The sequence below is a fragment of the Mesoplodon bidens genome (assembly GCF_964165515.1).
Source record: "Mesoplodon bidens genome assembly, chromosome: X".
Taxonomy (NCBI): Eukaryota; Metazoa; Chordata; class Mammalia; order Artiodactyla; family Ziphiidae; genus Mesoplodon; species Mesoplodon bidens.
Window position 1 is genome coordinate 59,045,982 of NC_138163.1, and position 27,496 is coordinate 59,073,477.

General features: G+C 39.8%; 1 protein-coding gene across 1 annotated transcript in view; it reads right to left on the reverse strand.

Annotated features, from left to right (window-relative positions):
- The window catches only part of DIAPH2 (diaphanous related formin 2), an 897,118-nt gene extending 870,664 nt beyond the window's left edge, over positions 1 to 26,454 (reverse strand). Inside the window, exon 1 of the mRNA XM_081223297.1 lies at positions 26,005 to 26,454. Within this exon, the coding sequence (XP_081079423.1) occupies positions 26,005 to 26,139 (135 nt within the window). The 5' untranslated portion in view covers positions 26,140 to 26,454. The remainder of the gene's footprint in view (positions 1 to 26,004) is intronic.
- Positions 26,455 to 27,496: the final 1,042 nt, after the last annotated feature.

Below are 27,496 nucleotides of genomic sequence, written 5' to 3' on the forward strand. Positions count from 1 at the left end.
ATGTCATTATATATTTGTCAAAACCCATGGAATGTACAACACCAAGAGTGAAGCTAATGTAAACTATGGACTTTGGGTGATAAAGATGCGTCAATATAGGTTTCTCATTTGTAATAAATATACCACCCTGGTGCTGGAGATTGATAGAAGGGGAGGCTGTACATGTGTGGAGGTAGAGGGTATATGGGAACTCTCCATAATTTCTGCTCAATTTTGCTGTGAATCTAAATCTGGTTTAAAAATAATAATAATAAAGTCTATTTTAAAATCAAATAAACACGCACTATCCTTGAGGCAGGAATGAGCCTGACACTGCTGCCAAGACCACTGATTGCAAAAACTAAGAAGGACATACTCTCAGAGTAAAGGAAATAAAAACAAAATTAGGAGAGAATGTGTGCATTGAAACAAACTCAAGTTCAGGCTGTGAATTACTCCAGCTCGTCTTTATTATCTTTTCTGACATGCATGAACTTTGAAATATGTACTGGGGTGTGCACGTGCACACACACAAGCATGTGAACAGGAACACACACACACACCCATACCACTCTTCATGGTAAGCAGCCAAACCAATTCAAATATAAATGATCAGAAAGGGACCAAAAGAGAATCTATGCATAAAATTTGCAAAAAATCTAGATGGACTTTAAATGTTGTTCTTCATTGGTCTCAAATAAATCACATGTGATCATGTAAAAAGAGATCAAAGAAGGTATACTCTTAAACCAGAAGAACTAAAAACAGTGATAGCAGTATTGTGATGATAAGCATGGAATGGTGAGGGGTGCAATGAGCTCAATCCTCTTCTATCATACCAAGAAGTCAATAGATAGTATCTAAGATAGATAAGGTAAGACACAGCAGTATAAGCATACTACTTGGAGATAAGGAGCAAACTACCAGACAAAACAGTTAAAAGGGGTTGCCACTGGTGAACACTAGGGATGGAAAGAGATGGGGCATGAGAGGTTACTATTTATTACAAGCCTTTCTGTACCACTGACCTTAATTATATACATATACTGTTTTGATAAAACTAAAATCCTTTTAAGAAAAATAATTTTTAAGAAAATAAAATCCTTTTAAGAAAAAAAAATGATGAAAGAGAAGGAGGAAGTAAAAACCATGCTGGGAGAGTTCTAGAAAGAAAAGATGAAAAATCATAAACAAAATCCACAAAGGAGGCAACAACAATAAAGAGGATAAGACATTTGAAACACAAAGTTAGGAACAAGGTTGATAGGCTTAAGGAAGGAACAAAATTGCAACAAACTATATTGTGACTGTAGAGAAGATGACAGATATGGAAAACAAAGGAGAGCCAGAATAGTGAAGTAATGTGGCCAAAGTCACAGAAGAGTCAAGGTTGTTACCCTCACAGCAGCTTTGTAATAAAACCACTTATTTAGCAGAGTTCAAAATTCTAAGAATTCAATACCTAGCCAGATAATCACTTCTGTTTGTCAAGAATGCTGTCCATTTAGAAGTTTGGGGGTTTTAATTTTGTTTTTACTATAGACTTGTTTTCTATAAAAAGCCCACCTTGATTATATGCAAGAACAGAAAATGCTAGCAAATATTATGATATTTGAGTAGACTGCTGCATCTAAAACTGACTTAGATAAACACAGTAGTAAACTAAAAGAAAAATTTCTTTCTGAAAAGGAAAAAAACGAGATTTTTTTTAAAAAACTGAGACCCATTCTTCTCTACGTCGTATAATTTCTCTGATATTTCACCCATTTAAGTATCCAGCTAGCACAGTAACACATAAGCATTCAATCATTTTGAATCAACAAAATATTTACCATATACACAAACTATAAAACTACTTTCCCAACCAGTGGCTAATTTTCTCTCTTATCCTACAGCGGGGAAGTTGAGGAGAGGAATCATGGGGTGTTATATGTTATCCAAAGATTCACTAGCACTAGCCCTTCAAATCCAGGGCACTAATCCACACAAAGGAACAAGAGAAAAATGGAAATTTCTTTTTTGCTCATCAAAAGCAATCAATTCAAATTTTTAAATATCAGGAAGAATATGGCAGACAGGACAGTGAAGGAGCAATTTGCAGTAAAGATTGTGATATGGTATACTCCTCTGCATATGATTTCTAACCACTTGACTATTATACATTCTAACATTAAAAAGACATAAAGGATCCTTGGTTAAGTATGTTATTTTCTCAATACAGTAGGGACAAAAGTCCAGCAAACTCCTTGGGACAAATTGCTTTATTCATCCTACCTTGAAGGCTGAGTCAGATCAGAGTAAGCCTAGGTAGTTGAATGACTGAAAAGACCCGTTAGGATATGGGAAAGGTTCCAGAGTCCCCCTATCAGACCTCACTCATAAATGATACTTAGCAACCTCCCTACTAAAAATCCTACCAAAAATGCAGAATACTGTGATAAATGTCAACATACAAATATATAGAATCCCTTAACACTACCTAAGAAGACCACAAAAGTTCCAGGAAGTCTACCCCTGGATAAATTCTTGAAAAAATTCTGTAATTAGACAAGGACTCAATCACTATATATTAAAATCACTGCCTACTTTTTCATTTCCACAAAATAAAATTTCCACATTCAATAAATGCCTTCATCTCTCATGGAAAGGAAGTTATAATAAATTAACTTGTGATCAGTCAATTTTGAAAAATGAGAATACAATCTGCTTGACTACCATGGTCATTCAATAAGCAATTTGAAGGCATGTTGGTCCCTCACTATGCCCAGAAATGACAAAGAAGTGACATGCTAACTAGAATTTCATTTCAGAGCATGGAAAATGAGCCTTTACTGTATAGTATTGTACAGACATGATAAGGTCCAGTGGGTGGTTACTTTTTAAAAGTTGATTAAAGTGAGGAATCATTAAAAGTAAAAATTATCTTCAACGTTTTATTGTAACTTACAACATGAAATATACCTCATTCATTAATCTTCTGATGTAGAACGAAGGCCTTTTCTTTTAATATAGGCTCCTTAGCGAGAGTTCAGAGCAGTTTTCCTTTCATAAACCACACCCTCAATGCATTCCCTACTATTTGCATTTTCTTTAGAAGAGAGAACTTAAAGATACCTGCAAAGCCATAGGAATCCTTTTAGATTTTTTTAAATTTTTCCCTAGACTTTCAGTTGCCTCTGAAAGTAGACTTTCTGTGTTTAATACAATGGGCGATCTTTTCAGCTGCTTTATTAACTCATGCAAAACACTTCTACTTAATTTTCATAGGAGTATCTCTTTTTTTCTCACACTCACAGTTCATCAATTTCATGATGTTTAAGTAAAGCATATAATTAAAATAGCAATTACAGCTGGCAGTATAGGTTTGCGAACAAAGCGACTCTTTGGTAAGCATACAACTCAACAGATAAGAACAGAAGGTAGTTTATAAATTATTAGAAACCAATGCTTTTAATACTATCCATCATTTGCCTCAATAATCAAATTGTCTGAGCTTAGAAATTGCATTTCACCATTTGTGGGTAAGAAATATGAAACGATTTTTTATTAGTTAATTGCTGCTTATATTAAGCCATCTTGGAATATACCCTTCACTCAAAAGGTCGTATAAGCAGTCTCAAACTTAGAAGAGTCACTATTCTGGCCCTGTTTACCTACCCTCAACTCCACAAGCCTCTCTGCTTCTCTCATGGAAACAGTCGTGAATACAGAGAAGCTCTGAGAGAGATAGGCTCATAAGTGAAGAGGCAAGACTTCCTCTTTCTCAAAAGGAGAAAGAGCTTAGAGGCAATTATTCCCAAGTGAAAATATTAAATCAGGGCTGCTGATATAACGAACCACTCCCCTAAAACATTCTTTCATTAACTAACTTTATTCACTTTCCTGTGCTACCTGCTGGATATTTTACCGAGCAATTAATTTTTGTTAACAAACGTCTTTTAAAAATAACAATAACATTGCACCAGCAGAAATGAGTTTAGCATAACTTAGTTCGTTCTGATACTTAGGAGAGAGAAGCTATACGACAGAAATGAGGAGTTTAGCAAGAAGGGGTAATGAATTTTGGAATACTAAGGAACATGGAAGATCTTGGAGGGGGGATCACAGAAGGAGGAGTGTCATCTGAAGGGAGGGGCACCATTGTATAGAAAAGGGGTACACAAAGGGATTTGGGGAATCCCAAAGATAAAATTCACTAATTTCAAAATATTGCCAAGGGTCAGCCCGGTACCTAGAAAAGAGACAGGAAGGATCATTGTTCCTACACTATATGGTACATGACTGCTCCCAGAGTCCAGACTCATACTATTAATAAAACAGGTCATGTGAAATGTACATTAAGTCAGATTTGAAAAGGGGGAGCTACCCTGGGAACCTAACCTCCCTACATAACATGTTCCCAAAGAAACAATGTTTTCAGAGATATAAAAAAAGAAAAATGTCTTACAAACACTTTTTGGAATACAGCGTGTTCCTAGTGTCCACAGTACTAACGAATACTCACAAAGCAAAACTAAAAATGTAGAAGAGATCAAGGAAAGTTACCATTTGCAAGAAAGCAGTGGTTGTCACTAAATCACTGTGTCATCTTGATATGCTACAGCAATGTGTCAACCTTTGCTAACCTTTGATGCTTTAGATAAAAATCTCTCACACTCAGGGGACTTGGATACACCTCTGCCAAGGGATTCTTTGTTCAGTGCCTCCTCCGGGGTTAGGTTAAGGTGACGATTTGCTATTTTCTGTCTATTCCCGCTAGTCACAATTTTGTAGATTTTTTTTTTCAGCTTGCATTAGGAAAGCAGGCAGATATTTTAATATGCTTTTTCAATCAAAACACATAGATCCAGGACATTTTTATATGCTCCTCTCAGAGTCATCCTCTCCTCTAACACAGTAGGGAGGGTCTCTGCTCCCTAACAAGCTATACCTCAGTACCTAGCAACGATGTCCCACAATCACCTAAAGTAACTGTGTCCAAAACCAAACTCATCTTCCCACCTACTTCCCTCTCTCCCTACTCCACCATGCCTGTTCTTCCTTTTCCCTTCCAGATCCTACCGCAATTCAGTCAGTCACCAAGGTTGGCAGCTTCTACATAACTAAACTTCCTCCTTTTCTCCACCAGTCTTACCCCTGTCCTAGTTCAGCAGTTCATTTCTTATCTCTACTACTGTAATAAATCCTCTGGTCTCCCAGCCTCCAATCTCACCTCTTTCCAAACATTTTTCCTCACTATTTTTTAACTTTTGGATTCAGAGTCAAAAACTCAAATGCATACAGATTCTAAGCAGGGGATATAACTGGGTGATGCAGCTCAACCGTAGGAAAGTAAATGTCACCTAACACTAGACCCCAGGATGAAATGTGGTAAGGGTGGACTGTGGTTAATCTCGGAATACCTGGCCCATTCAAATGGGTAGAGTGGACTGCTGACAGTCACATGGGAACATGGGTTCACTATTACAAAATTACACTGATGTTTCAAGGGAAGCCAGAAATTTGGATTTAAATGTGTAAAATCCCAATTTTTAAGAGCTGGCAAAGAAATCAAATTTTCAAAACCATACTGCCAAGACTGCAAGCCAAACTAAACAAATCTGTGGGCCGGATGTGACTTGCAGGGCTGCCATTTTGCAAACTGTGCATGAGATTATTGGTTCTCCAACTTTAGGGTACAGAATCATCTGGGCAGCTTATCAGTGCAGATTCGCAGGGCCCACACCAAAAGGATTCTCATTCGGTTGGTTCACTGGGGCTCCAGAATCTATGTTTTTTAGCAAGGTTTTCTGGTGGCCTTCAGGCAAGTGGTCCTAAAATCACTTTTTTCACAAATCTATATGAAAGGGAATCTACAGGATTAGAGGGAATGAGAAGAATAGAAGAATGGAAACTGTATTTCTAATGCATTTAAAATACCTTAAATATTCTCATTTGCTGTCCCAGGGAAATACAACTTAGCATCATACCTGTTTCAACTTTGAACAATAGTGCTCGTTCATAAACACATTTTCAAGTAACATATGAAACCAGTTAGACTTATCAAGAAATTACTTACTTCAGTGTACTGGGCATCTCTCATTAATAGTATGGCAATGGTTATAATTAGCATTAAAATATAAAGTGGTCTTCTAAAAATATCAGGAACATTTTGTTTACTAAAGAAATCAACTTTAAAAGTTTTATTTGTTTTTTATTATAACTTTTTTTTTTTGGCTGCACCACGTGGCATGTGGGATCTGTTTTGAATTCTGAATGCATTTTCCCCATGAGGAATGTGGGGGGAGGGAGGAAGAAGTACCTAGTGAGTCAGTTCCTAGTGTATTTCAACCCAAATTATTAATCTTTCCTGTCTCTAAATCCCAGTCATTCATATGGCACTAATCAAATACTGACATGTATACAAGTTATATTCTCCTTATAATATTGTAAGACCCTTGATAACAAGCACCTCTATTTCACAACTCTATGTCTTTCAGCATTAAATAGAATATTAGGAAACTGAACTGCACTACGATATTTATCAAATAAGGGAATAATGTCTAAGGGAAAATACATCCCCCACTATTAGGCAAGGAGTGGGGAGGGGCAAGTAGCAAAGGAAAAAGTTCAGGCCTCTCATCAGCCCCTACATTTAGGCAATAAAGTCAGATGGTAGGGCGAGTGGGAGAGAGATTTGAGAAGTAAATTGTTTCCAGCACCACCACATTTATGGAGGTCACTGAGAAAGAAAGAAAACAGAGACTTAATTCCTACTCAGGATTCGGTCACCAAGTCCCAAGGCAACATCGCTGGGAAGGGGAGGCAAAAAGCCAGGCAATATTTTTGGCTCTCACGTACCAGGGGAGCCCCTGCTCAAGCGCCTTTCATACGGCCATGTATTTATAACTCAGAGAATTCTTGTCCTCAGCTTTGGTAGTAATACTCTTCGCACTTCGAGGCTCAAAAGGGATTCTGCAAGAACCACGAATCTCTCTTGAGAAAGTTGTCTAGCAAAGGATGATTCATGTCCTACAGACCGATGTCTTTTTAGAATAATTTTGTAATGCAACAAGGAGCTTGAAAAATTTCCCAGCCTATACCTTGCAAAATAATGTTCTGTTTCTATAGCTACAAACCACTGCACAAAAAATAATCACTTGCTTTCAGTAAAACAAATGCTAGGTAACATCTCTAAACTCAAGAAAGAGAAAATAACCACAAAACATTCCATTTTGGCCTAAGTATCGATAGCTTTACCCTCAACTAAATGAAAACACTGAATAACAGTTACGTATATAACAGAAAGAGAGTTTACTTTTACTTTTAAGGGAGCAGCTAAACCTCAAAACCCTATACATATTTTTAAAATTTTATGTTCAAATCAACATAACAATTAATAAAAACAATGATAATAGATACTATTTCAGTCACATGTTACAAAACAAGTTTTGTGCAAAAACTAGATTTGAACACAGATTAACACATACTTTGATATCCTGGGTATGTGAAATCCTTTGCATATAGACAAATTTCCATTCCTCTGGCTCTTATCTCAAATTTAGTTGGGCCTCTGTAGTAATAAAAGCTTTAAAGGCTGTAGTAATAAAACTAAGTTGACAGTGTCTTTTAATACAAAGCTCACCTGTTTAAGTGAATTATCCTAAGTAGGGGACTTGAGTTCAAATTATAGCCCTTAGATGACTTTGCCATAGTTGGGAGCAACACATCTCTTCTTACACTGTCCTAGGAGATTCATAAGTGAAAATAGAAATAAACAACCAAATCATGACAAGACTTCAGTGAGGGTAATTTTACCTAGTTTTGTGCATCATAAATCTTGCATCTTCTGTGGGATTATTCTGGGGACTGTAATTCAGCCCAGAACAGAACACATCAGTATGACAGCAGCAGCATTATATGTAAGTTACCTGACCTTTACAGCAGTATCAATTTGCAAAAAACAAAACAAAAACAAACAAAAACAAAAAAGCAAACAAAAACAAAACACTGTATACTTAGGGGCACTGATCTACAGAAGAAGGTGGGAGCGAGGGCCAATTAGGTCGCTACAAAACAATAAGTTATCAAAGTGCCCTATTTACGGTACATGTTTAATTTCACTAGTTCAAAGCTGTCAAATAAAAGCATGCCAAAAGGTATCAGAATTAATAGATGCCTTTCTATTTATACTACAAACAGGCCAATTACCACGGAGTCTTGACAAAAGATTTTAGACTTCATGATACTTTGAATTATAAAAAGTCTAAAGGAAGGTCTGATTGTAAGGCCTATCACCTCACTCCCCTGCTTAGATACTCTTCCAGGGTTACAGAATGGGGTCCAAACTGTTTAGAGAAGCATCTGGCCTCACTGTGATGGAGCGGCTCTCTCCCTGCCCACCACTCTCACTTGTACAACTGGGTCTCCCTGGCCTAAAACTCTTAAGGCCTCAAACTTGCCCAAACTCCTTAGCTTCCTGGCAGTGGTACGTACTGTTCTCACTACAGGGAATGCCCCCTCTTCACTTTCCACCATTGTTTGTTTAAGAAGGACTCCCTGTACTTTAAGACTCTCTTCTATTGCCAACCTTTCCATGAAGTCGGCAGTACATTCTCAGCGCGTTTTGCCTGTGCAGTAGCAGTTACCACATCCCCCACCCCAACCCCGCCACCCTAGGTCTGTGTTCCTAGCAGGCCACGACTATTGATTTTAGTACCTTAATAAAGCTTAGCACAGTCCTGGGGTGGGTTTCTCTGAAACACTTATTAAATTAGATTAAGCCTTGAACAAGAATTTCAGAGCTAGAACTTTTCCACCTGAGTAGCCTGCCCAAATCCTCAGTGGTAAAACAAACCATATTCAGCTCTAAATTAGATGTCTGTGGACAACTCCCAGCCAGGTCCTCAAGCTCTATTCTTTCTCAGCTAATTTAGTCTAACAATGAAGAAATGTGTTAAGATACATTTATTAGACTCTTAGTAAGGTTTGTGATAGGAGGAAAAATAAAATATAAAAATACAAAATATGAAGTTGATTTTCATAAAGTAGAATATAGTTCATTTCTAAATTTTAAATACAATCTGTTACTTCTGAGAAGGCAGCATGCTATCATAAAAGAGCGTGTATTTTGGAATCAGAATTAACCTCTGAGACTCATTTCCCTTCTTTGTAAAATGTGGGAAATAACTATACTTCCCATATATATTTAGGATAAAAATTAAGTCAGGTGGTAATGTAAAGCTCCCAAAACAATGCCTGGAATGCTGTAGGTGCTCAGTGAATGTTAGTTCCCTCTCTCCACCTCACTTACGAGTTGGTGAAAAAATGCGTCATATGATCATCCATATTGGGTTACAAAGCAAGTTGTCACAGCCTTCCTTCCCTCCCAGATCTTAACATTTTCAAATCAACGACTCTTAAAAATTTAAAAAAAAACTGATTTTCCATAACTCTAAACGTCTGTACATGATGATCCCTCTATTGAGAATGTCCTCCCTTTTAAAGTTACCAAACTATTCTTAATTCTCCAGGACTCAGATTCCAGTATGGCCTCTGCAAAGTCTCTCCCTTCCCTGCCAGGCTCAGTATGTGACATTCCCAAGAGCACTATGCCCACACCTGTGCATCATAGGACTTACTACTTGACACTCACTTGTCCCTCTTTTCTCGCTAGGCCACAAGCTCCTCAAGAGTAAGACCTATGTGTAGTTGTGTTTATCCCCTCAGTATGGTGCCTCATACGTAATGAGGATTTGATGTGTGGAATGGTCATATACCGTAACATCCATTTATAATGAGCACAACCGTGAACACGGCCACGCATGTTGCAGAAAGAACTGGTTCTCTATGGGAAATTGCAAGTTGAAGGGGAAGAAGTTGACCATAACACTTTCAATCAGGCAATTAAGATTTTAAGAATTTATGAAAAAAATGGAAGGAAAGTACGTAGATTCACTGTGAAGAGAAAAAAAAAGGATAAGAGGTCATCTCAGGCAGATGGACCAACAGAGCTAATGGCTTCACTTAAATAAATGTGCAAACATAAAAAGGAAGATAAGAAGATAAAACTAGGTAACTTAACAGTAACCCTAAATATGAACATAAGCCTGGTCCTGATGAGTTGGGTGAGAAGTAGTCACTGACTTTCACTGGTGAAACAGGGAAGTAAGCCTTGATCGCAAATGGAACAGAAACCGTAAAGGTCAGTCAGTGACTAATATTATAGTAATACAGTCTGGTGGTAAGTGAGGCAAGAGTAAACTTCATTGTGAGTAAGTAAGTAAGCTTAATAAATACCATGTGTGTGTGTGTGTGTGTGTGTGTGTGTGTGTGTCTGTCTGTCTGTCTGTTAAAGGGGTAGGGGTGTCAAGTTAATTTTTATTTTCCCTGCAAAGAGGAAGAATATTAAAACCACTGCCATAAAGTATTTCAGGTTTCAGATGGGTCTCAGATAAATGAATCAACAATTATATGTTGTTTTTAGTAGCAGCGCACCATAGTTAGGAGACGTCTTCCAGCACACAACGACCTAGTATTGAACTGAGAGTCAGAATAGCTAGAAAGGCTTGGCATCAACTGCATTCAGGTAGCACTGGAAGAGGCATATGATTGCCTGCAACTGGACGTGGAAAAGAGCAGAAAAATTTTTGAGGTGGGAGGCAAGGAAAGCTGTTACTTTTGGCAGTCAACCGATTCAGAGGCAGAAGCTGCCAGAGAAGACTGGACCGTGGAATCTAAAATCCATATAGATGATGATTTAAAAGTGACCAGTGTCAAAAGTTGTTGAGGTATCAAGGAATCAGCAGATGGAAAAACAACCTTTTAAATGCATTGGGATGAGAATGAGTATTTTTCTTAGAGGTTAGAAATGAGATAAACGATAAGAGGCATCGTTTACAGCTACGAAGTTATAAACACTCCAGCCCAGCAGATATCCAGTAATGGAAAGGAAAGAAATGAAAATAAAATTGGTGGGAGTCAATGAAATAAACGATGCTTCCTTGAAGACATCTTCCTTGAAGATCTGGCCCCGTGTCTCAATACAGAGGAAAGGACAGAACGAAGTGTAAAGAATAGCTAAGGAGCCACAAGCATTTTTCAGGCTAGGTAAACAAAAAGTCATAGGTTCCACAGCAGGGTTTCTCATCCTTGGCACTATTGACATTTTGGGTGGGATAATTCTTTGTCATGGGGGGCTGTCTTGCACACTATAGAATGTTCAGGAGCATCCCTGGCCTCTATTCACTAGATACTAGCAGCATCCTCCTCCCCTATTTGTGACAATCAAAAATGTCTGGACATTTGACAATCAAAAATTACCGAGTGTCCCCTGGGAGGTAAAACTGTACCTCACTGAGAACCACCAGTGTAAAGAAAAAGAACCTACTTTGGGGGACAGAGGAATGCTACATCCTTCCTTAAATATTCATCCAAAACACAAAGCTCTTTGTGTTAGATGAGGTCAAAAACCAAAGAAGGACATCAGCAACCACTACCATATTTGGAGGAAACAAGAATTTGTAAGAAGAGATAGGATGGATATTTGAAAAACAAAATTTGTTTAAATACTCAGTCTGCTTAATTATCTGCTGCCCCAGTTATGTTTATGTCATCATGTGAGCTTAAGACAGCCTTTACCTCCTAGTTTGTACATAGTTGTATGAAAAGAATGGTACATAGTTCTATGGTACATACTGATGGTACATAGTTCCATGAAAAGAACCAACCTAGAAATTTCAGCTCATTAAGATTAGTGATCATAAGTGTGAAATAGCCTGATTCCAGGCATATACTGGTGTATGCATGATCTATTTTACTAATCACATTTTGTTTGAAGGTTCCCTTTTCCTTTGGAGAGGAATGATGGTTAAGCCTGAGGAACTAGACCACAAATCACATTATGAACTTCCATATCACTTGGCACCTAAGCCCATAGTTTAGGACTCTATTACTTGTCAACATGTTAACGCAAAAATAGTTTGTCACAACAGTTTGAGCAGCCTAATTAAAAAAGATAGCACTTGGCTGAATATGCCACACATTTTTAGCAGCCAATATTTAGGCAAAGCAGGAAGGAGAAGGAAGCAGCAGGAGAAGGTAGGTGGTTCTTGGCACTCCCCTCAACAAGAAACAATGCATGTCGTGTACTTGTATAATAGGAGATAGCATTAGCTTTTCCAAAGCAGTTTTACTTCACACAGAATTTCACAAACAGAAGGAGAGTGGGGAGGGAAGGAGAGATAGAAACTACAAGATGAAGCAGGCAGGATGGCTTGTAAAGTAACCAGTTCAGAAACTACTCTCTTCATGGCTAACAAAAAAAAGACCAAAAAAAAAAAAAAAAAGAGAGAAAGATAGAGAGAGAATCATATGGAATATTCAACAGTAGTAAAGTACAGTAGGCCTTATGTTGAACATGACATTATTTGATAGAAGCCAGACTGGTATTTTTACATCCATGCATCCTTAAAATCCACAGCCTCATCACTTTCATCCTCACAGCTCTTTCCTAATAAGTGGTCACATATCTGACCCACTATTTCATGGCAGTGATTCAAAGAATCTTAACTTTTGATTATCAGTTGCACTAAAATGGATGGACCCTGAACTCTCCCTTCTAAATTAGACATAAGCATAGTGCAAATCTAGAGCAGGTCCAACGATCACCAGTCTAGAAAACCATTAGGTCTTCAGGTCAATTTAGAGCTACTCTGAACTTTATGGTCTTAGGCAATATATGCAAAATCTTGGTTAAAAACATGGATTTTTATAGGCACACTGGTCCTGAATTCCAAATTCACCACTACATATCCTCAGGCAAGTTACTGATTGGCTCTGAGCCTTTTCTCCACACCTACAAAATAACTGTTGTGAGGATCAAATGAATTACTGTTGATGGGGGGAGGATATCCGCCATCAATACCCAAGCATCGCTGCACATTCTTGCTGGGTTTGCCAAGGCTGAAAGGCCCGACAACACTTCAGCCAGGCCATTTCCCAAGGTTGTGTGTGTAGCAAGTGACCGAGATGATGAGGTACTAATATCAATCCTCCCCAGACAAAGAGCAGGCTTGCTTCTGCTTACCATAAAAGTGGGAAGTCGGGCTTCCCTGGTGGTGCAGTGGTTTAGAGTCCGCCTGCCGATGCAGAGGACATGGGTTCGTGCCCCGGTCTGGGAGGATCCCACATGACGCAGAGCCGCTGGGCCCGTGAGCCATGGCCGCTGAGCCTGCGCGTCCGGAGCCTGTGCTCCGCAATGGGAGAGGCCACAACAGTGAGAGGTCCACGTACCGAAAAAAAAAAAAAAAAAGTGGGAAGTCCACCAAGCTCAGTGTTCCTCTCCGGTAATGCAACTGACTGCCTGGGTAGGCATCTGTCCTGGGCTACCTCATGGGACTTAGGACTGTAGTGAACCAGCATGTCATGCTGACATTCTGGTTACTGGTTTTGTAATGAATAAAAAAACATCTTTTGTCGCTGACCCGGGAGTCTTGAGTCCTCTGTAATCATCCGGGAAATTGCAACAGATGGGTAAGCAGGATAAAACCCCAGACCCTGCACGGTTCTTGACAATTATTGGGTTGGCCAAAAGGTTCATTCGGTTTTTCCTATAAGATGGCACTTAGTTGTCTTTAACTTCATTCAAAATAATTGTTAGATTGTACGTGACAGCTGTCATATCAGCATGCATTTTAAAAACAGATTTAATAAAATTGGTGAATTTTTGTGTAGCCATTTTAGTATTAAAGATGGAAGAAAAAAAGCAACGTTTTCAGCATATTATGCTTTATTATTTCAAGAAAGATAAAAACACAACCGAAATGCAAAAAAAACATTTATGCAGTGTATGGAGAAGGTGCTGTGAATGATCGAACATGTCAAAAGTGGTTTGCGAAGTTTCATTCTGGAGATTTCTCACTGGACAATGCTCCATGGTCAGGTAGACCAGTTGAAGTTGATAGTGATCAAATCGAGACATTGAGAACAATCAACGTTATACCACACGGGAGATAGCCATCATAATCAAAATATCCAAATCAGGCACTGAAAATCATTTGCACCAGCTTGGTTATGTGAATAGCTTTGATGTTTGGGTTCCACAGAAGTTAAGGAAAAAAAACCTCCTTGACCGTATTTCCTTATGCAATTCTCTACTTAAACGTAATGAAAACGTTCTGTTTTTAAAACAAATTGTGACGGGCGATGGAAAGTGGAGACTGTACAATAACGTGGAATGGAAGAGATCATGGGGCAAGCGAAATGAACCACCACCAACCACACCAAAGGCCGGTCTTCATCCAAAGAAGGTGACGTGTATATGGTGGGATTGGAAGGGAGTCCTCAATTAATGAGCTCCTTCCAGAAAACCAAACAATTAATTAGAACAAGTACTGCTCCCAATTAGACCAACTGAAAGCAGCACTTGACGAAAAGCGTCCAGAATTAGTCAAAAGAAAACGCATAATCGTCCATCAGAAAACGCATAATCGTCCATCAGGGTAACACCAGACCGCATGTTTCTTTGATGACCAGGCAAAAACTGTTACAGCTTGGCTGGGAAGTTCTGATTCATCCGCCTTATTCACCAGACGTTGTACCTTCGGATTTCCATTTATTTCATTCTTTACAGAATTCTCTTAAGGGAAAAAAAATTCAGTTCCCTGGAAGACTGTAAAAGGCGCCTGGGGGCTTCCCTGGTGGCGCAGTGGTTGAGAGTCTGCCTGCCGAAGCAGGGGACACGGGTTCGTGCCCCGGTCCGGGAAGATCCCACATGCCGCGGAGCAGCTAGGCCCGTGAGCCATGGCCGCTGAGCCTGCAAGTCCGGAGCCTGACCACAAAAAAAAAAAAAAAAGCGCCTGGAACAGTTCTCTGCTCAAAAAGATAAAAAGTTTTGGGAAGATGGAATTATGAAGTTGCCTGAAAAATGGCAGAAAGTAGTGGAACAAAAGCATGAATATGTTGTTCAATAAAGTTCTTGGTAAAAATGAAAAATGTGTCTTTTATTTTTACTTAAAAACTGAAGGCACTTTTTAGCCAACCCAATACATGCAAGGTACTTAGGGTAACAACTGGCACGTATGATCTTACTGGTTACTGAGAATCAGCTCTGGGCAGGCTTGAGTACTGCACTTGGTCAGTGAACCAAGGCTACCACCCAAGGATGAGGATGACCCAGAGGAGAGCCAGCAGGGCCCTGCACACAATGCATGGTTAAAACCATGTTGACGTTACCTTCACTGAACTAGGCTAACTCAGACTCCAGAAACAGGACAGTAAAGTTAACTTGTATTTTCACCCTTAGCATTCAGCCTTAAACAGTCATCTTTCATGACTGCCAACTTTTCTTCTAACTAGAACCCAGATGTCATGTATTTATGTTAGGGCAGATTCATTACAGCTCTCAACAACCTTTGACTCCCAGAATGTCAGAACTGAATAGAACCTTGAAGACTTTATTTCAACTCCCTTATTTTACAGAATAAACTGACACCCAGAGAGAAAAGAGATAAATGACTTGCCCAGCATTACATTTTAAGAAGTAGTTAGCTTACTCTCTATATAAACTTTTTAAATTACCAGAAACTCTTAAAAAAATACAACTTAATAGGATCAGTTAGATATCCTATTTAGCTTATTTCAACTCTGTATAGCATGATTCTATAAAGTAAGATGCACCTTGAAAACACGAAGCGGTGGTACTAAGATCAAAATGAAGTTTCTACTAGTTTATGGCAACATGGTTGATGACAGGTGTAGATAGGAAATGCTTTTAAATAAATCTTTCACATTCAGTCATTGATTTCCTATCCATTGGCCACCCTTCTGTATGTTACTGCTGATTTTGTAATGCCATAGGATACACCATTAATAATATTCGCAGAAACAAGTGAAAATGATGGTGATGATCTTCAGGGTTGGAAACATGCAAGTGATAATAGATTACTTAAAGGGAGGGTTGAAAGCAGGGGTTTGTAATGTAACATTTTGATCCACAATTAGCTACAACAGAGCTGGTAGAAAGAGCATGGAGCCCTGCACAATTCCTACTTTAAGGTATAGCTAATGCCTCAATTCCATTTTATACAGAGATATGGCCACTTAAAGCTTCATATTTGGTCTCAGACCTACTCGGCTTATATAAAAATGGAGGATTTGGATCTCTCAGAAATTCACAAGACCATCTGAAAACGGTCTGATGAAGCAAGCATAGGATATATGCAGCAAGCCTGAGAATTTAGAGATCAGAAAACATGAGTTAGCCCTGCTTTAGTAAAACAAATACATGAAAAGCCAAACCACCAGCATGGATAAAATCCAGGACACTTTTATTTTTTTGCATTGTAAAATTATTCTTCCCTTTAATAGCTTGTTTAAAGACCATTAGCTACTCAACCAAAGGGGGGGGCAAATGCAAGCTAATGCACTGCCAATGAAAAACAAGCTGTGAGGTCAGCCCAAGAAAAGATTATTTCTACTCACAAATGTTCTGTGTACACACTGACTCTTCTGGAACACATTGATTTTGTAATACAAGGTATTAGACTGCAGAGCATATTATTAGAGGAAATGCTTCTGCCAAATTTATTTTAACCCATCTTAACTTTCCATAAGTTCTTGCCTTGAATCGTGGGCAATATAAGTGAAGAAAAATTGGAGTTATGACACAAACTTCAAAAAAATGCAGTCTTACCTGTACAATCTGTAACCATGTGAAGCACTGCGGGACAAGAAAGTCAAGAAAATGACTAGGAGGAGGGCAGAAAGGGAGGAGCCTTAGGTCAGAGAAAGTAATCAACGTATTGAACCTGTAGCCTAGATCTTCAAAGACACAGCCCTCTACATTTGAGGGCTGCAATCATTCACAAGCAGGTTTAGGACAACCTAGTACATACATGGACAGCTTATACTGTTTTTTCCGAATCAATGACAAATGGAAAACACCTGTGGTAAATGAGACATAAGTTCTGTGCCTTGCTGAATTTCTCATCTGGTGTGAGAATAAAATCCAACTGGTCTTAACTGCAGTAGCTAGCCCGTATGACACCTCTGTGTGAACTAGGAAAAGTGGTCCCCGGAAGTCACAGTCCTGTGGCTAGGCAAATGATTTGATAAGTGATGTGACCTCTATGGTCTCACACCCATGAGCGGGGCCCAACCATACACAGCGGCCCTGGTCTCGATTACACGTTTAAGTTCAAAATGTCAGTGTGCAGTCTACACAAGGTCTTGCTTTCTCCACATAGAATCTTCCTTAAGCAGCTTCAGCCAGCATAATATGCTATTAAGCCTTTGAGATTTTATCAGTGATTGATCTCGAAGCACATAAAACACCACCTCCAGAGTTGTCCCTCCCTCCACCAAAACGAAAGATGAAAAACACCACCTGTCCAGCCCCAACAACGATCACTCATCTCCTGTTTTGAGGAAAAATCTCCCACCTGATTGGGTCAGTAAATGGTTAGCTTAGAAGTTGCAGGGTGGAGATGGGTTGCCAGCCTAAAGCTACCTGAGTCTGCAAAGCTCAAGAAATTATATGCCTATTGCCGCGCAGCACAATAACAGCACTAAATTGCTGTCCGGAAGGTAGTGGTTACACAATTTCTTTAGTAAATCTGTGTGGAGTGTAGGCCTTTTGCCCAAGTCGATTTCTCACACTTACCCACTCTACCCATCCCCAGCTCTATCACCTCATTAGTGTAGCCTGGTTTTTCAGTTTTAACCCCACAAATGTCTAAATAAGGAAACTTAATAGTTCAGACTTCTTTGTAAAGCTTTGCTCACCCAATTATCCACATGCGGCAACTTAGAGTGTATTAAAAAGGCTAAAAAAACAAAGACACTTCAAGTACCAAATTGGCCTGTGTATGGAAATTGAAACTAGAGCTAGTAACATAAACTTAGTTATATGTGTGTGTGTATCAAAGAGTTACATGAACCCTTTATTGACAGAGCTCAAGAAGACGGTCCTTTGCCCAACTGTCTACAATTTCCCTGGGAGGGAAATTCTTGCATATAACCCCACTCCACAAATTGCAAAATGAAGAATGAGTGATTACCCAATTAGTGAGTGGAGCCAAAAGTCTTAATTTGGTCTCTTTTCTCAACACATAGTAGCTGTTCTAAGGAGCCTCTCCACACTTGTACAGTCAAACTTTCCAGATAGTTCTACAGAATTAAAGACACAAGTGAACTTAACTGGAGCTGATACTTTATGATAGCACTTTATGTGCAGCAACTTTGAATGACATTTTACCATTAATTTAAAGCTGTATTTGTTTAAAGAGCTCGATGACATGTACATTAATTAGGCACACATGAGATTAAAAATCTGTTTTTTGAGGCAACTGGGGATATTTGATTATGAACTGAGTATTAGATGATACCAAGGAATATGTTAATTTTTAAAGATGTGACAAAGTCAGTAATTTTTATAGAGATGCACACTGAAGTATGCAGGAGTGAAATGACGATATCTGGGATTTGCATTAAAGTACTTTAGCACGGAAAAAAATAAAGGATGGATGAAGCAAATGTTGAAAATCAAAATAACTACTATACATAGTTAATGGTATAATACCCAATGGTGGTTCATTATACTATCCTCTCTACTTTTTAGTATGTTGAAATTTTTCATACCTTTTATTAAAAAAGCCTTATTAACTAGCCCATATTATAACTAAAGTGAAAACTCTATTTTAGCTCTTTTATTGATACTTTTAGCTAGGGGAAAGACCAACAAATTAAAAGTAGAGAAAAATTCCTCATAATTTTGAGCAGATCTTTACAAAAGCATGTGGATATCTGTCACAGAAGAACAAATAGAGTTTTTTTTTTTTTAAGGATTTTACCCAAAATCTTTTCTCCCTTGGATGAATACCAGAATTGCCAGGTGATTGAATCAATAGCGTTTGTGAAATCATTCATTCCTAATGAAGTCGTAGATTCCTACCTAGGCCTGCCTGAATAGCCAGCTGAGAAACTTCTCACTTGCACTAGGCACCATGACATAGAGCCCTAGCAGACGGAGAGACTGGAGGCCGATTTGCTGTTCTGTATCTGGTAGCAATGTAGCTGACTCTCGCTAAAGCAATACAGCAAAACCTTCATTAAACCAAAGCCTGTGTAAGTGGTGATTACACTGTGCAATCTTACTGTGTAAGTAAAAGTTTGCTTTCTACATTATTTCATGAGAAAGGCACCAATACCCTTTTCCCCAGGCCACCTCACATAAAGCAAGCAAGGATCAGGATTCAGCTGAATGTCTGTTCAAGCTACAGCCCAACTAAATCATTTAGACTGAAACGGATTCAGCCTGATCAGGTAAACAAGTTTTAAATTAGTGTGAATTGATTTCTTTCTACTACATTCATAATAAATAGCTACGTGAAAATGTATCTCAGCCTCCCTTTACATGCATCATTTTTGAGCTGTCTTCCACTTGAGTATCTTCTACAAGATGCCCACTTGGATATCAAGTATATAACTGTATTTCAAGTCATCTGTCCATCATCTTAGTTTCTTCAGTCATGAGACAAAAGAAAATATCAAACAGCCAAAATCTGACAGAAGGAATTGGTCTCTTCTGCATGGCAGATGGAATATAGGACCAGGAGAAAGTTGGGTCTTCAATAATCATCCCTATGGTGCTACTGATATCCAGTGCTATTTAGTCAAATGTGCTGATTCATGTAAATTAGCATATATTATGTATGTACTATTTTCAGAGCATCCTGTTATTTACAGTGTTCTTTGAGACCAGGTTGGAAAAGAATATAATTTTACTTCAATGACATGTTGCTACTGCCAGAGCTCTTGACACTCAGAGTGAAATCTAGGTGGATTACAATGATAATTGTTCCAAAAAGGAACAAAAAAAGAGATTGAATAATTTTTCACTTTCAGAGCGCCTGAAGCATAATGACTCAGTGCTATAGCTAACTTTGACAAGAGAACTGAGAACTTTTAAACTTATCTCTAGGTCAGACTCCTTAACACATCAGTGACTCAGTTTTCTTATTTGTACAACAGCAGTAAGCTGCCTGACAAGACAGAATTGTCATAGGTATCTAGTGAAGCTTTCTTAACAGAAATTTTAAATGCCTCAAATTGATACATGGAAAGAAAAGGATAGCCTCATTCTTTTTAAAAAAAATTAGAGTGAAAAATAAAAGTTAAACTCACATCTTGTATTCATTAAACAGAAAGAATTATTAGCAGAAGGACAGAATGTATAATCTTTCAAATGGACAAATGGAATTGGAGAGAGAATAAGCAATCAATCACCACACAGCCATATTATGGCACTTCGTACAATAATAATCTTAGAACTATCAAATTGCAAGAAAGCCATTAAACTATCCAACCACAATACATTTGATTCAGGTAATGTAAGGGGTTAACAATAATGCTCTATATTTGCATAGCAATATAGAATTTCCTATATGCTTTCTCATTCATTACTGTGTTTTATCTAAACCATCTTGTAAAGCAAATCAGGAAAGCATTTATCGCTGACTGGCAGATGTTAATCAAGGGCTCAAACCTCTGGTATTAAACGGCTCATCAGAGATCACAAGCAACTAAAAGATAGAATAAATACTGGAACGCAGGTCCTTTGGTCCTCCATTCAGTATTCTTTAGCCAATAATCTGATATCTCCTATTAATACCAATAAAATGTTACTTCGGTCATCATCAGTTGTTTTTTTTTTTTAATTTTTATGGGAGTATAGTTGATTTACAAGGTTGTGTTAGTTTCTGCTGTACAGCAAAGTGAATCAGTTATACATATACTTATATCCACTCTTTTTTAGATTCTTGTCCCATATAGGTCATTACAGAGTATTGAGAAGAGTTCCCTGTGCTATACAGTAGGTTCTTATTAGTTATCTATTTTATATATAATACTCTGTATATGTCAATCTCTATCTCCCAATTTATCCCACCTTCCCACACTTCCCCCTTTCTCCCATGGTAACCATAAGTTTGTTTTCTACATCTCTGACTCTATTTCTGTTTTGTAAATACGTTCATTTGTACCATTTTTTTTTTTTGATACTGGTTCCTCACATGGAAGTTCAGGCTGTGACATCACAAGAACCCAACCAAACAAACGAGGCAGTAAGGGATGAGATCGTCCAGCCAAGAAGTTTCTCAACTTTCAAAATTAGAGAAAGGACACAGAAGAATGTACAGAGAGGTTCATTTGATGGAGCATATATTCTAAGAGAAAAAATGGCACATTTCTTTTTCAAAAAGCCTCTTTTCAACAATTTACACTCTCAAAATTTCTGGCCTATAGGGAAAGAATTCCCAGCTAATAATCATTTGTTGAGTAGCTCTGCACACCAGCACTGGTCTGCAAGGTTTTCAAGAATAGGCATAAAGCAGGACCCTTGCCCAGAAGCACTTTAAAATCTTTTGGAGGTATGAGATCAGCATATAACATTCAGACCCATGATAGGAATTCAGAATAAGGAAGAGCCTTCAGTAAGCTGAAGTTTGATGGAAGAATGAGAGAATTATGAGGCACCAGCTGGACTGTGAGAGGCGGGTTAGATTTATAAAGGAGAAATATGGCGGACATTTCCCAACTTGGTGAAGATGTTCAAGGTGGGTAGCAGGAAGGAGAGGCAACGAATCAGCAGGAGGAAACTGAGATGTAGAGAAATATGCCAAGTAAATGGATGAGTGGATGCACTGCAATTGGAATCCAGGTCTCTAACCCTAAACATCAAACTCTTATGCCATTCTGCTCCTCCTAACTGGTCTTCCTGCCTCCATTCTGGCATCCCTGTCCAAGAAATTCTCCACCGTATTAAGTTTCTTTCTGAAACACAATTCTGATCAGCTCAGTCTCCTCCTTAACATTTCTTCAATGACTTAGTATGGCTTTCAGAAAGAAGCTGAAACTCTAACGTGGCATACAAATACCCATCATGACCTGGACTCAGTCTCTTTTCTAACAGGTCTACCATATGGAACCTTTGTTTCAGCCACTACCATCTATCCACAGTTGCTTTACTGGACATGCTACCATGTCTCTCTACCTTTGTATTCATTGTTCTTTCACCCTTAAGTGCCTTTCCCTCCCCTTCTTCAATTAATGCCTTATTCTTCAAGCCTTGGTGCAAATGTCACCTACTATGGTAAGCCTTTCCTTACCACACTCAAGCATCCAATTAGATTCAGATGCCTCTCCACATTTCTATTATCACCCTGCTAATACATATTCCCATTGTTCCTTATCACACCACTCTATAGTCATTAATTAACTTCCCTGTCTCCCTCACTAGACAATGGCACTTTGTATCACCAATCTTCGGAATAATGCCTAGAACGTAGTATGTGCTCAGTAAGTGTTTGTGTCATACAGGAACACACTGTGCTCAGCCTTTATCAATTAAAATCAAAACATGATTTATCCAACTAAAAAGAAATAACCAAATACTCAGGAAGTTATGTAAGAACCAGAACATCAACTTCTGTTATTTCAAGTTACTAACGTGACTCTACTATCTAAACAACCAAAGGCTTCAGGAATTATACAGAAACACAAAGTCAAAATACAAAAACATCAAAGAATGTTAAGCCACTCTACACCATGGTATGTGTGTGAGGACTGCTGGTTCTACCTTAACACTAGCCTCTCTAATGGTTAAGTCACTGCCTTAAAAACGTGGGATTTAGGATGTCCCCTTCATGACACTTCTAGAGCTCTCTGTACTACTTGAGTCGACAAAATACATTCCATGGTTGACATCAAATTACTAATTAAGATTCATGCTGTTTGATGACATGCTACAATCTGGGCCTAACCAGATAGTTACATAAAATACAAAGCTCTACTACTAAGGCATTATCCAAACTGTAATGAGTCCAAAACAAGGTTGCCTTCATTAAAAAGAACCAAAATAAAAGGGTCATTATGAGGATGCACAGATGAAGAAAATGGAAGTAAGCTTTGTCAAATTGATTTAATTAATCTCAAGCAGAAGTCGTTAAGAGTCCTGAAATGTCGCTCTGAAAAAATTCTAATACCCATCAAAAGGTTGAGGATATAAATGAAAGTAGTTCCTCTCTATAGAAAACATGCCTTCCTTCTCCAGTTTTCCAGAACAATGAGAAACTAAATGAAAACAACTGAATCACAAGCCTTATACTGTACACATCCACTATACCACAGCTATCAATTTAAATTTTCTATGCAGTAAAAACTTTCATTTTAGCTAATACTATATAGTTGTGTGTAATTAACCGCTTACTCCCAGACGCAGTATCTTCAATATCTACCACTCATGTGGTCAGTGTTATTGCCCTTCTCCCTTGTCGGTGACCTCCTCCTCTCCCCAGTCTCTTCAAGTGGAATCAACTGGCATTTCCTTTACTCTCTCTCTGGTAATCCAAAAGCTCTTATTCTTCTATAGGAGACATATGCCTTTGAGAAACTGATGAAAACTATGAGGCCCAGAAAACTGAAGGTACCTACATACACTCAAATTTTTTTCATATGATTTCAGTTTAAGAGCCCTTATCCCCCATAATCACCTACACAAATAATTTCTACTACCATATGGCTCTCTTTTACAATCCCCCACAACACCTTTACACACACACACACACACACACACACAAACACAATTAAGGACTACTACAGTGGTTAACAACATAATACTCAAAATAATAAAATTTAGTCTAGGTAAAGCTTTATTTTACCAGTAGTATTTTAAGAATCCCAGATGAACTCCTCTCTACATGGCCTTAGAACATGTTGAGCACTTCAATAAGATAACTCAAAATAAGGAGTAAGGCATTTCCTTTAAAAGTTTTCCAAGTCTTATTATTTGGTCAACTTTCTTGCCTTAAAATGTGCTGAAATGTCTTCCTAAATTTATGTTTATAAACTCTGACATATCTGCTTGTAAAATCATGTAAGGCTCAAAAATTATTTTGAGTACAAAAGCAAGTTCCCATTGATATTCACAAACTCTTGGATTCAAATACTTGTTCTACTATATCAAGCTATACTCAACACCAAATAGTGTTAGCTAGGAACTGAAAGTGATACCATCTCATAACTATCTAGTTACCTTGTCAAAGCATAAAAGATGAAGCAGGACAAATGACCAAAAGGATGGGAAGAATAGAATCAAGGTGTTGTTACTAACAGACAGAGATAAGTGCTTTTCCTTGAGCTCATACATCCTAAAGGTGGAAGGCTCTTGCTAGATGTACCAAACTCTGCAGAAACTATCAGTTCGCTTTTACTTTTGCTTAAACTTTTAATCACTGTTTAAACCAGTTTTGTACTGGATCCAAAAAGAAAAAAGAAATAAAGAAACATGATCACTCTTTTACCGCAAACTGATAAAATTTCAACATCAGGATTTTTAAATACATTAAACTTTGGTAATACACTCACAAAACTTTTCTAAGTTTTATAATAGGGGCACCCATTAATCCCATTAACCCCCTGCCAGTATAGACAATTCACAAAGAGCTTGTGACTCAGTTCCTTCACTTGTAAATACCTGGGGGGGCGGATAAGAGGACACATCAAGTAATTCTTAATTTGCCTCAAGTTAGGGTGGAATTAATGAGAATTTAGACTGGTTGTTTTATTCTACCCCACTATGTCCCTTTCCACATAATGGAAGGCTATTACATATTTCCTGTAACGATAACACTTTGGTCACTGTTTTCCAATCTGGACAGTTCATAATTGAAAGGCAAACAGCAGGCAAGGGAGAGAAGCACAACAGGTACATACCAAATGGCCAGATACCCTAAGAAAAGGCTATAGTTATACGTCACTGCCTCCTTCCTTATTATAACCAAGTTGCTGGTTAAAACAGAAAACTAGATATGCAACATGGGGCTTGTGCTCCAGACCTAAACGAAGAACCTTCAGACAGAAGGAGTATTTGCTGAATTTGTGCTGGAAAACCATATCCCCTCTGCCACCCAAATTAGAAAGTTTATTGATAAACGCCTGCCTAATATTTGCCAGGGTTGGCAAAAATAGTCTGGCCAATATACGGTAAGAATTTGACCTGTTTTTAAGTTTCAGTATTATTAAACCATTTTCCTATAAGCTGAAGGCGGAAAAAAAAAAAAAAAAAAAAGAGGAACCGTTTTAACTGATGAGTTGAAGACACTCCAGTATTTCTCAATCTAATACCAGGCCCCATAGATTTCATTCCTCTGCACATGAAGTCAGGGGCAGGAAATGGACTGCTCCCCACGGGGGCACACACTCTCAGGACGGGGAGATTTGTGCGGTCTGCCTACTGCTTTTGAGCGTTCTTAATCAACTAACTGGAAGTACTGGACGACTCTGACGATTACACACACGACAGTTGGTGGTACCTCACCCAGCCTCTAACTCCCACGCTCCCCCCACTCTTCCAAAGAAATGTTTCTTGGAAGAGCACATGGAGAGGCAAGGGGAAAAAAATCATGTAGGCGCCTCTTCCTTAGATATCTGGTCAAGTAGAAAGACTGGGGGCCTACGTTGTGTGTTTTTTGTTGTTGTTTTGGGGATTTTTTGTTCGGTTGGTTAACTGGTAGTTTGGGGGGGGGGTGTTGTAAGTCTGTGGGTGGGCTCCCAAGTAGTGGGACTGAAAAAAAGAGCTAGGTTCCCCTGCCCGAACCCTAAGCTTTAAGAGGCAAAAACCCAGCAATTGACAAGGGTGGGAGGGGAATGGAATCGCGCAAAGAAGGTTCGCGCCCACAAGTTAGACAAACAACAGCCCCTACCCGGTACCCGGGGTCTCCCCAAGTTGGGGTGGGGCCTTTCTCCTTCCCGCACCGCCTCCCGGGCTGCCAAGAGGGAGAAAGGGGTTAAGTGGAGAAGGGGGTGCTCTTCCGCCCCCACGCCGTCTCCGCGCCTCGGCGTGGCCGCTGCTTTAGCGGCTCCCGGAGTTGCACAGCGAGGTCGCGGTCACCCTTGGGAGGGGGCCCCGGGTCCCCCCGTGTTCAACGGCAGGAGGATCCCGGGGCTCTCGCTGTCCCCAAGGCCGGCGGGGGCTGCGGGAGCACTCACCAATTTAGGTTTGTTTTTCGTTTCCTCTTCGTTGGCGGCCCGGTTCCCCGCGCTCCGCTTGTTGCTTCGGCCCCCACCGGGTTCCTCGCCGCAGCCTCCGGAGCCCGACGCCGCCGCCGCCCCGGGCTGCTCCATCTTTCTCCGGCCCTGTCACCTGTGCCCTGGAACCCCACCTCTTCTCCACTGAGGAAGCCCCTCGGGGCGGTCCCGCTGCCCCGCGTGGATTCGGCAGCACCTCCTCCTGCGAGGGGGAGAGAGTGGGTCTGCCGAGTTCACGTCCCCGGGGCTCCCGACGCGACAAGCCGTTGCCACTACTCTGCGCTGGGGCAAGCCCTGCCCCCGAGCGGCTGCAATTACCACGGTCGCCGCCGCCGCCGCCCTCAGGGTGGTGTTTAGGGTGGAGGGAAAGTAGGTGCCTATCTCTTTAAGAGGGCCTCCGCACACGTGATTCATCAAAGTGCCCGCAGTCCGCCGCCCGGGCGCGGAAAGCTGCTTCCTACTCCTGCTGCCGAGCCGGCCGGGCTACTGAGCATGCCCGGCGCGGCGACAGCTGCCAAACTAAAGGACTTTAAGCTGCGGTTAAGCACTGATTTCCCTTCCTAGGGGCCTAGCGTGAAATGGGAGGGAACTAGCCAAGAGAGAGGAGGTGTAGCCCATTTTAGAGATGGGGACAGTGAGGCCCGGCAGGATTCACGTGTGAGTTTCACCTGAGCCTCCGCTTCCACTCGTGTAGGCCAGAGCACCTTTCCCGGCTGGCCGAGGCCTCGCCGGGGGTGTGGTTGTGCTCCACTCCGTGGGAGGGGTTGACTGGCAAGGCAACAAGCATCCTTTAGGAAAACCGCCACGGGGAGCGCTGATTAATTGCCTAGACAGACTGTACGGGTGAAACTGGAAGGAGTGGGTGCTTCCTGTTGCCATGATTGCGTTGCCACCAAAGAAATACAGTAGTTCCTTTATTCCCAGGCTGCCAGGTAGTAGAAGCAGCAGGCGCCCACTGCTTAATCCCGAGGGGGTGTAAGGCTCTTTAGCCAAAGCACCTATGGAGAGCTAACAACTGGATTGAGGGCTATTTTCAGTTTCCTGAGCTACTTTAGGTTTATAGTTGTTGTGGGGAGCGAATAAGATCATGTGTGTCAAAGCTTTGTTAAAAATGTAAATCTCTAGACAAATGCTAGGTGATTTGGTGCAGCAGCAGCAACAGGGCACCACTGGTATTCGTAATCTTTCCTCCTGCAGTTGTCAGGAAGAGGCCCACGCCGCTTTAAAAATAAAGTTCACATTGAGAACATTAGCGGGGCCGGGCAGAACTTGAATGAACCACCATCCTACAATCTAGAGAAGCTACCTGAAGTGTACATTTAGATCCCAGGTCTATAAACATGCTCATGTGCCTGTTATTCAGATATCTTCAGGCTATGACCCTTTTGCCCTTCTCCCCTTCAACCTAAATTCTGCTATGCTGAAGCTAATATGTTTATGAACATATTTTTTG